Source organism: Panthera leo, chromosome A1, assembly GCF_018350215.1.
Source record: "Panthera leo isolate Ple1 chromosome A1, P.leo_Ple1_pat1.1, whole genome shotgun sequence".
Classification (NCBI taxonomy): Eukaryota; Metazoa; Chordata; class Mammalia; order Carnivora; family Felidae; genus Panthera; species Panthera leo.
Genome location: NC_056679.1, coordinates 201,507,227 through 201,521,957, shown reverse-complemented (window position 1 = coordinate 201,521,957; position 14,731 = coordinate 201,507,227). Strand labels below are relative to the sequence as shown.

Below are 14,731 nucleotides of genomic sequence, written 5' to 3'. Positions count from 1 at the left end.
GCTGTCAGTGGCAGAGACTGACACGGGTCTCGATCTCACCAACCTTGAGATCTGACCTGAGCCAAAATCAAGAATCAGACACTTACCGAATGAGCCACCAGGCGCCCCTTAAAACCAATTTACGAATTTTGTAAATATATCGATTTCTAAATATAGCAAGAGAATTTCCTATCCCTATTTTCCATGCAATTTTTTTAAAAAAGCTGTATTTTCTACTTCCTAACACTGTCAGGACTTCTAAACCCACTGACTTTCCACCCCAAGTCACAGGAGCTGGTCCTTCAGGAGCCCATCGTGATCATTGGTGCCCCATGCAATGAAATCTTAGGCAAAGTGTCAAGGGATTGTATTTGAGGGGCATGATACAGCTTTGTTCCTGAATTACTCTTTTCTTGGTGTCCTCAGGGATGAACAAGAAGCAGAAGGTGACAGCCAAAGACGAGCCGGCCTCAAGCAGTAAAAGCAGCAGCACATCACAGGTGTTGTAGTGACTCGAGTGGCTGATGTGATGAGTGAACGTTAGCCTCATTAGCCAGCAGGACATCAATAAGTCTGGCTTTTTAAGTCTTCAGAGTCATTGTACATAGTCATTACGCATGAAGGAACAAAACTTACCCTCATGTGTAATAATCAGAGCGCCTTTATTCAGTAAACATTCAGCAAGTATTTATTAAGCTTCTCCTGTAATGTTTTAGAGACTGCTAAGCATTGGGCTATAGTGATGATAAAAAATAGATCGCAAAACAATAGAGAATTCCTTTGGGAGCTTACATTCTGTTGAATGGCTGTGAATGAATTAAATATATATTTAGATAGAATGCTAGGTGGTGGAGAAAAATGGAGAAAAATCAGGGAACAGAGATGTTTAATACCGTGAGATAGAAGATGGGACCAGAGTGACTGTCCCTGGGCTGGTCAGGAAAGGGTGCTCTTTCTCAGGTTATTGTGTGGAGACCTATAGTCAGTGAGTCCATGAGCCCTATGGGAGGAAGAACATTCCAGGCAGAGAAAAGAGCAAGCACAGATCCCTTGTTGTTTCAGAGGAAACAACCATTCTGGACCAATTAAAAATCTACTTAATGAATAATGTGACTTTAAATTGAAAAAAAAAAAAAAAAAAGGATAGCTAACTTAGTATCTAAAAACAAAGCAAAACTACAGATTTTCTACATGAGATTTTTCTGAAACGCCTGCAGCTTAAGTTAATGGTGCTGTAAGAATGGGTTGGTTTTAGGTTAGTTAGATGATCTGGAATAACTGATTTTAATGTTTAAAAAGACCATGCAATTTTAATTTTGTTTCCCTTGAAACAAGGATGCCAGGCTTCCAGTGAAAATAAATTTGAGTTCTAATTCTATGATGTGATGCTGTTAAACTTTAATTTAGCCTTTTTAGTTCACTTATCTTGAGAGTGATTTGATAATGATTATGTACAGAAATTAAATGATATAACAAATATAGCTTGACATTAAGAAAGAATTCAAGGATATTACTGCTAGTCTAGATAGCCCCCCCCCACTTTTTTTTTTTAATCTGGAGCTATCTCAGGGGCTATTATTTTTTAACGATGATGAGTTCTCTTTTCACTTGAGCAACTGCCCCATTTTCAGTCTAATTTTTAAATTCTTTTGGAATTTAGTCACAGAAAAAAGGACAACAATCCCAATTCCTGCAAAGCCGTAACCTAAAATGCATCGCCTTATGTGAAGGTACGTTGAAAGTTCTACAAACCTTGTAGCATTAATTCTCTATGTTATATGTATTTAGGAATTTGAGTATATTTACAGAATGCTCATAATGCATTAGTGACAGCATTATTCCTTGTGACCTTCTCTAAGGGCACAGATGGGAAGCAGGTACAATATAGAGCGTTAAAGGTGAAAAACAAAGTGTCACTGGCAAGAGTTCAAACAGTGCTATATTTTATTCTTGGCAGATATCTCAGAATGGTAATTATATTTTCCTGATCAAGTATTACTAATCTCTTCTGTTAATATGCCACCTTCCTCTTTAAGTTGGCTTTTGAATGTATAATACCATGGAAAATTGGAAAGATGAACCAAGCACCAAGAAGAGAACCCAAATAGGTCTTCTGTTTCTACACTGAAATTATTCATTTCTTCTGAACTTGGGATAGAAAAATCGATAGGCGATTTGGAAAATCATACACTTTTCTTTGTTCTTGCTATAAAATCTGACCTTGACTAGAAAAGCATTTTTTCCTTGTGTTGAGAGTTTTCAGTAGCCACTCTTAATTGCCTTTTAAGTTTTCAACCCTTGATAGTTATATGGGAGACCAAGTTGTTTTCCACATAGTTCCCGAGTCAGGACTGTTTGCTTTTGATAATACACAAGTGATTGCTTTCCTGTTGTTACGCTGATGGTGTTTAAAACATAAAATTGTTACATGACATTTCATTGTTTTTACTACATTTTTGACAGCTAATTAGGTTAAACAATTTTTCATATGCTAGTCTGTGCATGTTCTTTTTGCTTTTAGATTCTAAGAGCCAGGTGTATAGTAACTTAGAAAAAATAGTTCTTTACTTTTATCTTCCACTTACAGTGATAACCTCACCTGACCTGCACAAACATGGAGAGATATGGGTCGTCCCCAATACTGATCATGTCTGCACACGATTCTTCTTTGTGTAAGTGTAAAGGTTCACATTTGTGTCTTACTGTCTTCTCCATGAATGAGATAGTAGTGACTACATTTCTTTCTTTCTTTTCTTTTTTTTTTTTTTTTTGGTCATTTTAGCTGCCAATATATAATAGACAGCTAATTTCTCATTATATTAATGTTTGTTTTATTTTAATGAGCTCTAAAAAACAGAGTGATATTTAAATGTTAATTTAGAAGAACTGAAGAAAAACATCCTGTCTCTTTAACCATTTATGTGTGCATGTATGTACACGTGTATATATGTGTATATACACATACACACAGATAGATGTAACATAGATATATACACACATACACACATATCTTTATCTATGGACTTAAAAATACGATAACTGGGAATGAAGAAAACAATAATGAGAATGCCCTGTCCTTATGAAAATTTGATGCAGGACATACTGATGTGGAGTTTTTGACACAGCTGTATCAAAAGAGCTGTATGAAAATGTAATAGCATTAGTTTTCAGCCCTAAATAAATAATAAGTCCAGTAAACCTGTCTGATGTTCACCCATCTTTGTTTGACTCCCAACCCCTTCCCCTGCCTGTTTCTTCCTCATCCATGGTCCTATCACAGGAAACCCCTCGGGGAAGAATTGAGCATATCTGTTTTATACTTTTATGTAGTCTTCTAAACAGAAGATGGAAAAATGCACTGGGTCGCTTTATAAGCCATGTCAAAATGACTGCAGCAAGATTGCTTCGATGTATAATGTATCTGTAGGATGCTATGCCTACAGCATTTGATCTCTTACCTAATGGACAGGTGACAATGGAAATTTTATGAACTGCCTGGTTTTCTTTTGGATAATATGAAAACTGACTTTCTTATGATACTGATTTACATATTATGTATTTATATATCTTCTGTATTTTTGATACACATTAATACATAAGTTATGTATTGTGAGACATATATATATCTATAGATTTTTTTTCTTAATGCCAAAGCAGCCATAAGTGTTGTAGAAAAAGCCTGCTTTGGTTAGACAGTTTGTGTCCAGGCTCACCAGTTAGATGATGTTAACCATGCTACGTAACCTTCCTAAGTTTCATCAGTGGGTACAGTACAGTATCATCAGTAGATATGGTAGCACAATATATCTACCTTAAGGGGCAGAATCCCAACAGGAAACCCGTGGCCCATGAAAAATACTGTAATTTCTTTTTTTTTTTTTTAATAATAATATGGATTTATTTTTGAGAGAAAGAGAGAGACAGAGCCTGAGCAGGGGAGGATCAGAGAGAGAGAGAGAGAGAGAGGGAGACACAGAATCTGAAGCAGGCTCCAGGATTTGAGCTGTCAGCACAGAGCCTGACACGGGGCTCAAACCCACAAACCCTGAGATCATGACCTGAGCCGAAGTCGGACGCTTAACCGACTGAGCCACCCGGTCACCCCCAAAATACCATAATTTCTATCATCCACAAGTAAGTTACTTAAAAAGGTATGGTTTATAGGGGAACCATGGTCTAGTGTAGTAACCAGGATCTAGTAACACCACAGCTGTTGTTACTACATATACTTAGGGCCAAAAGGACAAGAACAAGAAACAATTATGAGACCTGGCAGGAGAACCCTTTCTAGTTCAGCGGCTTTGAAAGTCTACACATAGCCCGAGGTGCCCTTGTGGATCTGGAGCTAAGGGAAACCTGGACTTTGTCCTCCTGCCAAGGTCCTGCTGGGACTCCCCATTTCCTCTACCAGAAAGTAGAGGGCCAGGGAGCATACTGAGAGAGTCCGTACAAATCGGTCTCCTGGGTCAGAATGCAAGGTAGACAAGGATGCCATGTGGGTCTGGAGGTTCCTAGAGAAGCTATCTGCATGCTAGCTTAAGGTTATTATGAGCACAAAGTTGGTGCTATGCAGATCTCCATTGAAAGGCACTCATTAAATACTTTTTTTCCCTCTTTTTTTTTTTTTAAGAGAGAGAGAGAGCCTGTGCACGTGAGCAGGGGAGGGGCAGAGAGAGAGGGAGAGAGAATCCCAAAGCAGGCTCCATGCTCAGTGTGAAGCCCGACTCAGGGCTCAATCTCACAACTGAGATCATGACGTGAGCCGTAATCGAGAGTGGGATGCTTAACCCACCGAGCCACCTAGGTGCCCCTCCCCTCTTCTTTCTTTACCATCGTGACTGTTATCTTCTGTTAGAAGATTGGCTTTCCCAAAGACACATCCAGTCCCGAAGTTGTTTCATTGAGTGGCCTTAGGATTTAGAAAGTAACTCCAAAGTCCTCTCCTTAGCCTGATGTTAATTTATCCCTTTTAGTAACTTGCTAAAAGTCAAATGTATTGAGCCAAATAATCAAATTTAGATATTTAAGTATGCATTCTAGCATTATTTCTTTGAAATTTTACATAAATTATATGTAAAATAAATCTGTAGGGATATATGTGTTGGGTGTGTATTATGTGTGTGTCTGGAGAGAAGGATATCTGTATTTATTAGAAGAAAAATTTGAGGAAAGACCACCTGAAGAAAAGAGAACAAAATTCTTCTAGTATATTTGGATACTTTACAAATAGTATAAAGAAAAAAATTCTCTTAAGATAATGATTTTAATTTCTTTATAATTTTTTTCTTTTTTTTTTTTTTTTTTTCAACGTTTATTTATTTTTGGGACAGAGAGAGACAGAGCATGAACGGGGGAGGGACAGAGAGAGAGGGAGACACAGAATCGGAAACAGGCTCCAGGCTCCGAGCCATCAGCCCAGAGCCTGACGCGGGGCTCGAACTCACGGACCGTGAGATCGTGACCTGGCTGAAGTCGGACGCTTAACCGACTGCGCCACCCAGGCGCCCCACTTTATAATTTTTTTTAATGTTTATTCATTTTTTTGAGAGATAGAGACAGAGAGAGAGAGAGAGAGCATGAGTGGAGGAGGAGCAGAGAGAGAGGGAGACACAGAATCTCAAGCAGGCTCCAGGCTCTGAGCTGTCAGCACAGAGCCCGACGTGGGGCTCGAACTCACAGACTGTGAGATCATGACCTGAGCTGAAGTCAGACACTTAACCCACTGAGCCACCCAGGTGCCCCCTATTTTCATTTCTTTATAAATGCAAATGTGATTTCATCCTTTTTCTCTGCACCCTCAGGAAAGAAGGGACTAATTAAGGAAAATTGATAAGATTCAAACACATCAAAAGGAGAATCCATTCACTAATTAATGTACATTCTAATTACAACCATCAGCTTCTTTATAAAGGATATAATCACAGAGTTCTGTGAGTGATGTGCCTCCCCAGTGAGTGGTAGCATCTAGGAAAAGATAAATTGAAGAGAAAGAAGTGAGTTATCACAAATATACTGTTATCAGACAGAAAATCTTACTTTCTTATTATTTTATTCTGGTTTTTTTATTAACATTATCTGATTCCTCATTCAGAAGTCTGACCTGATAGTAGGATATAAATTAGTGTTCCTTCTTTTTTATCTATTATTAAGTGAAACTACTAAAATATTTCAGTAATTTCCATGCTAATCTGATTTCTAGAATGGAGATAATAAAACACTAATTTAACATCCTATTCATACTCTTTCCAACAAGTAAACAACAACACAGAATGAAGGAAGAATTGTGGGGATATTTTAGGGAACAGCCTGCTACATCAAAAAAAAATTTGAAAATAAAATTTAAAGGAAGACATCACTTAGAAAAAAAAGAATAAGTTCAAAAAAATTTTGTTGGATAAGTTCAAAGTGAATGAACTTAATCAAATTTTAATGCTTTAGGCAAAGTGTAATAATTAGATGTTTTGAACAGACTGTAACCAATTTTAAGTGTCTAAGGATTCCTGATAAAGTTTGATTTCTGATTGGGCTTGAGACACATGTACACAAAGGCATTAAGGCCAATATTTAGAAATATGGCAGCAGTTTTTAAAAGGGGCTAGAAGCTGGGCTCGCCGAAGCAGAAGATGCAAAAACCAAATGGATATATTGTACTCTAGTTATATGCAACAAACATGCCTGTTTCACAGTGAATGGGGAATTTTAGAGCAAGAGAAGGAAGATTTACTATTGGTATTTCCCATTAATAGGATTATTAAATAATAAAATTGAGGATAAGGTAAGTGATAATTTGGCAAGTAAACAGGTGTGTCCAGTGCCATGCCCCCCCCCCCCCCCCCCCGGCTAACCCTCACCCCCACCCCATCCTGCCATAGTGACAGCTGTTAGAGGTAAGAGTATATGTCTTCTCCCTCAGCTCTCTGGGACCCAGGAAAGGTTAAGAACTGCTAGGTTTGTATATCCTGCTTATTTGATGTTACAACCTGTTTCATGCTTTAGTGTTTCTTTGATTTAGAGCAGGTAGATCTTCAAATGAATTGTTTCCATATGTTGTCTATTAGATAAAGTTAAGGTATATACACTCCCTCCTATTTTTCAAGACATACCAATAAGTTCAGAAACTTAAGAATGGGAAGGACCAAATCAGGTAAGTCTGCAGAGAAGGGATTGGGTATTTTCAGGTTTCTGAGTCAAGCAGATCTCAGGGCTAAATACGTTTCAGGAATTCTTATCCAAAATCTATCTTCTAAGGTCTAGCACAAATATCACCTCTTCCATGCAGCTCCCAGTTAAAATTAATCTTTCTTCCTGGTGTTCTTACACCCCACATTGCAGAACTTCCATTTAAAATTCAGTTTTTTCATTGTATCTGACTTTTCCATGAGGCTATCAACTGCCAAAGGGCAGACCCCTGCTCTTGCTTTTCTTTTTTCTTTAAGATTTTTTTTTATACTTTGTTTTGAGAGAGAGAGAGAGAGAGAGAGAGAGAGAGAGATGCCTGCATGCACAAAAGGAGGGGCAGAGAGAGAGAGGGAGAGGTTGAGATTCCCAAGCAGGCTTCCACACGCAGCTCAAACCGTGAGAGATCATGACCTCAGTCAAAATCGAGACTCAAAAGCTTAACTGACTGAGCCCCCGAGGCACCCCTACTCTTGCTTTTCTTTTACTCTCCTACATGCCCTGAAGCACTTCCCAAGGTACCCAATGCGGAGATGCCTGTCAGTACATTTTTAATGAATGAACAAAAACAAAGCTGAAAAGGACAATATTTTGGATTACTAATGTATGGTTTTTACTTTTGGTCAAAGTTTGAAATATATCTAAAGAAGATACAAGAAAAATTTGTAAAATAAGAACTGTATAATGGCAATTAAATGAAAAGAAAGAGAACTTTCATCATTATTTTGCAAAAACAAAACAAAACAAAACAAACAAAACCCACAAACAGTGTTTGAATGGGAACATAGTGAGTAGACAGACAACTTATTTGTAATGTTGGAAGACAAACCATTTGGTCATGGCTCAGTGACACTGTGTGACATAAGCTGTGAGACATCAAGCTGATAAGATCGGGAACTTTGCTTTATCCCCAGACTATAATAAATCCAATTTCTCTGTCTGCAACCCAGATCCCTTTCCAAGATTTAAACTGCCACATCACTCTCCTGCTTAAGATTCTTTCGGAGCTGCTTGCTTCTTATAAGACGAAATCCCGTGTCCTTTTACAAAGGGAACCACACAACTCCCCAGCCCTTTGTTCCTCCTTCAGTGCCACCGCCTTAGAAAGTCAAGGAGATCCAGTCCCCAGCCTCATGCCCCCCAGATCTCATTGCCCACAATTTCTCTCCTCCAGATGTTATGCGTCACAACCTGAACTGTGCACTACAATTCCCACACCTTCATGCTTTTCTTCTTTCCTTTCTCCATTGAGCTTGGATTCTCTCTTCCTCTCTACCCTCAAAGTAATTTATCTAATTCCTACTCATCCTTTAAATTTCAACATATGCCTTCCGTTCTTCCTAGAACTTTCCTAGACTCCTTTGTACCGCTCCTTAGTGTTACTGTGTGATGCCGTGGGCATGTTTTTGTCATTGGGTTATTCTTCCTTATGCATGGTCTTCTCCATTATTCTGTATACTTCTTGAGGTTGTGGACTGTATGGCTCATTTGTCTTTGTGTGCCCAGCACAGTGCTTAGCAGAAAAGAAGGAATGAATGAAATGCCCACATTTAACTGCTCGCTAGGTATTTCCCCTCGAGAAGTCTGCTCATACCTTAAAATCAGTGTGTACAAAGTGGACCCCATTATTGCTAAATCCCCTAATCAAGTTCTCGGCTTTCTCAATCTCTGCAGTCATTTTACATCAAAGAGACTTGAAATCTGAGCTCTTGTTCTTAATTTCTTTCTCCTTGTGCACTATAGTTATCAGCTCCCCGTATACCTTTACCGTTTTCTCCTTTCAGTACCTTTGTTTCCATGGATGTATCATTCTCTGCCCCAGAGTCCGCCAAAAGATTACTAGTTATTCTCCATGCTTCTCATTACCCCTAATCTATCTTGTACAATGCCAGATTTATTAAACATTAAGATGATTAGACTAGTGATACCTCTTCATTGTATAGACACTGAAATCAAAGGCAAGCAAAGAGAAGAAAATCACCTGTAATATCCCCACTTGGAGTTAAATACAGCTAATCTTTTGGTGTATAGTCTCCATTTCTATGCATATAAAATTTTAAGGTCATACTATTTATATCACATTAATATTCCTAAAGCAGAGTGTTGATTATACCTTGTTCATACAGACTGGTAGTTTTTAACAAACAAAAACATGGTATTCTGCAACATAGAGACCATTTTACTTTCCCTCAATTCTCCATACAAAACACTGATTGAATAAGATTATTATCCAAGGTGTTTCTTGAGAGCAGCTTGGAATTATTTTTCCCACTACTGTGCCTTTGTTCCGTCAGTCCAAATGATGGGCCTTCTCCCCAGCTTAGCCTTCTCTAATCTTCCAAGCCTAACTACATGGTCTTTTCCAAGGGGTCTTCTTGACATCCCAGTCAGACATGATTTCTGTCTTTAAGTTTTACTCACTCTTTTTTTTTTTTTTTTTTAGTATTTATTTATTTTTGAGAGACAGAGTGTGAGCAAGGGAGGGGCAGAGACAGAGGGAGACACAGAATCAGAAGCAGGCTCCAGGCTCTGAGCTGTCAGCGCAGAGCCTGACGCAGAGCTTGAACCCACAGACTGCCAGATCATGACATGAGCGGAAGTCGAATGCTTAACCGACTGAGCCACCCAAGTGCCCCTTTACTTGTTCTTGCTTGTCATAAAATTTGCTTGTCCTTGATGCCTGCCTTACAGTTATTTGCATAACTTTATTATCTCCCCTCGTAAAGTGCAGATTCTGTTCACAAGAAACAACACATAGCAAATGAAAGCAATGACAAAAGACTGCATGTTCCAACGTAATGAAGAAATTGTACATGAGTTGTGACATAGACAATGCTGTTACAGCATCAGATATCTTCAGGAACTTTGGGGAAGTGCTGGATATCATTTGATTCACAGTGAATTTCTTCTTTTTATTGCTAATGAAAAATAGTGCTATTATTTCTGTATTCCAGATTCAGGGAGCCCGAAAACAAATTTACGTGTGCCATTCTTTAAAACTGTCACAAAGCTGCTACATCAGTTTGAGAATAGAACATGTCAATACATTCAAAAGTTTTTATCCACGAAATTTTGTAACATACCCAGAGAGTTCCAGACAGCTAAATTCCATCTGTTGTCTTATTTTCCTTCTCATAGCTTTTTAGGCAGATTGGTTTATTTTTTATTAAAATTTTAGTAATCTTCTTATACTCCTGGGAACATAAGTAATTTTAGACTTCTTTTAGATGGTTTCATTTTTTCCTTCTTCAGAAAACCCTAGTCAAGTATATCATTTCCCTATGATATTATTCTTGCTCCATTTCTTTTTTTTTTTTTTTAATTTGTTGCTTTCTGGGCATAAATGAACTTCACTGTTAACAACTGAGTGTTTGTCTATAATACTAATAAATAGTTGCAAAGTATTCTGTATGCCATATTGTAATAAGTGCCCAAATGCTACTAGTATTACGTAGATATGAATTCTGCCAGTTGACCCAATCAAATGGTAGTTTGTCTTTCCTTTATTATTATATATGCTTCATAGTTTAAGACACCTGGATGCCTGGGCCAGTTTTATCCTTCCAACCCACAGCTGTTATGCTTTCTTGTGGGATTCACAGACAGTGGGAAAACATGCATTTTTCTTAATACTTTCAATCTCAGTCCCTCACTCTTGCTCTCCCCTCACCCTGTGCTCTTTGTGTCTTAAATTATTAGCATTTATTTAAAGAATGTGAGTCTCGTCTCCTTTCCACTAACTACATATGCTTTTAAAGTGTTGATGAACACATAGTATTGGGGGTAGCAGACCCTTCCATTTGGACATAGGGTGTCGGGGGAGTGGGACATGACTGGAGACAAAGTTTTGGTTTGAGTCCCGCAGGACCTGGTGTGCCATGCCAGTCTCATTGGATTTTGTCCTGCAAGTAAAGTGGAGGCCATTAGTATCACTGTAACAGAGCAGAAAATAGTCTTAGGGGAGAGATGATGGGGTAAGTGTGGAGACAGAGAGATCAGCTATAATGTTATTATAATCATCTAGGTCAGTGTTTCTCACCACAGAAGAAAATGTGTTTGACATCGTGACTTGGGAAGAAACAATGTGTCCTTTGTGTGGTGCATTCAGTGTTCTGTATCTTATTCTACCATAATCTCATTGAAAAATGCTAGCCTGGACAATCTAAGTTAATTTCGGAACCCGCTAATTGTACATAACCTGAAACTTGAAAATCCCTTATTTAGATGAATGATAATGAAGGCCTAAATGAAGGTAATGGCATCAAATGGAGAGAAGATGCAACCGGGAATAATTAAGAAAACAGAAGCAAGATAACTTGGTGACTTACTGGAATCAGGCACATGGAAGAACCAAGAAGGACTGAAGTTACCTTGTTGGGAGAGTGGGTAGACAATGGTACTCCAAATTGAGATTTTGTTAGGGTAAAAAAAAAGCAGTTTCAGGGTAAAAAAAGTTAAGTTCAGTTTTGAATACACTCGATTTGTGATTTCTGTGGGAAAATTACAGTTAGGGAAAGGTGTAAGGATTAGAGATATAGTTTAGGAATCAGCATGTGGGTGACAATTAAAGCAGTGGGAGGGATTGAAATAATTGAGATTTTGCAGATCATGAGAAGAGAAAACACTGAGAGTGAATTGTGGATAAAATCAGCATTGAAATGGGAGGCCACGGAAGAGGATGCGGTGAAGGAAATTGAGAATTAATAATCACAGGGCCGGGGCGCCTGGGTGGCTCAGTTGGTTGAACGTCCGACTTTGGCTCAGGTCATGATCTCACAGCTCATGGGTTCGAGCCCTGCGTCGGGCTCTGTGCTGATGGCTCAGAGCCTGGAGCCTGCTTCGGATTCTGTGTCTCCCTCTCTCTCTGCCCCTAACCCACTCGCATTCTGTCTCTGTCTCTCTCAAAAAATAAATAAACATTGAAAAAAAATCTTTTTAAATAATAATAGTCACAGGGCCAACGAGGAAGTGAAGAGATAGTATCACTTTAGGAAAAAGAGCAGTCCACTGTATCACATACTGCACACATAGCAGGTAAAGTCTTGTGAATTCCTCACCTAGGAGGCCGTGGGCAACCATTGTCAGTACGCTCAGTAGAGTGGTAGGATCAGACGAATGACTGCAGTGGCTTGAAGACATGAGAAGTTAGAAGGTATTACAGACAAATCTCAAAGGTCAGCATTAAGTTGGAAGGAATACAGATGGTAGTAGGTAGACTGGGTCTCAGTTAAGCCAAGAATACCCTATTCAACTTTGTGTCCTGTGTACAGAGGACACAGTAGGTGTCTAGACCCTACTATAGATGCCATAGAGCCAGAATAAACATAAATGCATATTGGGAAAATGAGAAGAGCTACATGTGGACTGTATGTGTAACTGGTACTATGGTTTTCTTTGTGTCTTCCCACTGTCCTTTTGGCAGTGTCTTTGCTTTCCAAAATCCGGATCCTGGAGGAACTAGCTGGATTGACTTGGTAAACACAATTATCTCCCTCGGAACGAGCCTGCCAGCCAGTTTGCCTCTCCAGCCTTGGCTCAGTATTACGGATGGCTTAATTTACCCTTAGTCCTGTGGGTAGCCGGGATTTGTGTAGAAGCCAGTAAAATGTATTTTACTTGCCCTGTAAAATATATCTTTTACATAGTTTGCCACAACGCACCAAATTTGATTTGGACAGTACTTAAAGCATTTCACTTGAACATTTTCCACTTAATTAACAGAACACTTACAGTTTGATCTCCTGACAAAATAATTATAACTGGGCTGTATACCACATACCCCTTTCTTTTCTTTGCGGTGGTGTTTCGCTATGAGTGTGTGTGCGTGTGTGTGTGTGTGTGTGTGTGTGCGCGCGCATATTTATACGGAAAGAATTAAACAAGTTGATAGGCAACCGTGAGTCAGTTCTTAGGAGTCTACATTCGATATAAATACAGTTATCACTAGGTGTTTAAGCAGTGGGTTATGTAAGGACCTGGGTTCTCATTGCTGTATGCCCTCCATTTCATTTCCCTGTATTGTGCTATTTCAGGAGAATTTTTATGTGGTTAGGAAAAGACAGTGGTGCGCATAAATCTTTGAGACTGCTTACAGCCCTGGTTATCTATTTTGAAGTAATTACCACTTCTCTAAAGCTTCTGTCTTGAAGTCATTTTTATGAAATAAAATTAATTCATCACCTATTCTACTTCTGACCGTTATCATGGAAGTTTAAAAATTCATTCTTGGAAAATTCTTATTGCCCAAGTAAGTTTATTTGAGGAAATGAAGAATCATCTAAAACGCAATTATTTCTTTTTAAAGGACTTTGCAACTGCTGTCCTTTAATGTTCTATTTTCACTTCTACAGCTTAGCTACACTTGGCGCACTTGCGTTCCAATGTGAAGTACCAGCATTAAGTAAGAACGTCTTGTATAGTCCGACTACGTAGAGCAGCCAGAACGTCTTGTATAGTCCGACTACGTAGAGCAGCCAGAGATAAGAGAGAAAATGCAGCACTGATCACAACAGAGTGATGATGAGAGGGCAGGCATGGCAAAAGAGCAGCGGCAGAGAGTGAAGTCATTTCTAAGAGTGTCGCAGATGAGAAAACAAATAAATGATTGAGGCTGGAGTGGGGCTGGGAAGTTTAGAAGCTAAAGAACGCAAAGCCGAAGCTGGTGTTTCCTCCACGGTAGGCTTCGTATAACAGCCACTGTGGGAAAATGTTTGCAAGGCCAGGGACACGGGTGCTTCCAGCATCACAAGCCGTGCTTTATGTGGGGGTGAAAAAGTTGAAATTAAGAAAGGAAGGAAGGGGAAATCGGGGCCCGATTGAGCATAATCATGTGTTTAGTAATGCAGACACATTATTAAATCCAGCAGAGAAATGGCTCCTTTGCTATTGATTCCCTTCAGTTGTACTTTGGGTGCCAAATAGCATTTCTAAGGTGGCTTAAGTGATTTTTGAATGTTTCGTCTTTTTAAATGTCTTATGTTTCTTTTTTGCATTTCAGCTATGAGGATGGCCAAGTCGGAGATGCAAATATTAACACGCAAGAAGGAGGCATTCACAAAGAGATCCTTCGAGTAATTGGTAATCAAACCGCTACTGGGTAAAGGACCACCATTTAATTAACGTGATTTGAAAGCCTTCCTCGGGTTCAAAGCTGGATTTTGAACTGAAGAAGATGATAAAATAATTTATTGTTATTATAAACAAAAGTAACCCTTTGAATACTGATTTTTTTCTTAGTATTTCTAAGTATCTATTAAACATACCTAAAATGGTATACAATTTATCAATTGTAGGGTTATGGAATCTAGTAATAAAATTACAACAGCACTTAAACTTAAGTTTGGGTTGCTCACACAATAAACAGATTGAAAAAACAGTTTTGTGCTGATATTTTTATATTAAACTCTTTAATTGGAAATTTGGTATTATATACCGACATTTTAGGTTACCAAAATAGAACTGAGAACATTTTATAATGACGTCTAAATCTATACAATACTTTGCAATAAGTATGTTTGCACATTCCGATGTGCTATTTAATTAGTGTTATGAACATTCAAATGTTTGGGGAGGGGAT

The 14,731-nt window shown here is 38.6% G+C and overlaps 1 protein-coding gene across 1 annotated transcript in view; it reads left to right on the top strand.

Moving 5' to 3' along the window:
* PARP8 (poly(ADP-ribose) polymerase family member 8) overlaps positions 1 to 14,530 on the top strand; it is a 174,372-nt gene extending 159,842 nt beyond the window's left edge. The window contains exons 24-27 of the mRNA XM_042950221.1: positions 406 to 479; positions 1,640 to 1,709; positions 2,567 to 2,651; positions 14,153 to 14,530. Coding sequence (XP_042806155.1) covers positions 406 to 479; positions 1,640 to 1,709; positions 2,567 to 2,651; positions 14,153 to 14,255 — 332 coding nt within the window. The 3' untranslated portion in view covers positions 14,256 to 14,530. The remainder of the gene's footprint in view (positions 1 to 405; positions 480 to 1,639; positions 1,710 to 2,566; positions 2,652 to 14,152) is intronic.
* The last annotated feature ends 201 nt before the right edge of the window (positions 14,531 to 14,731 follow it).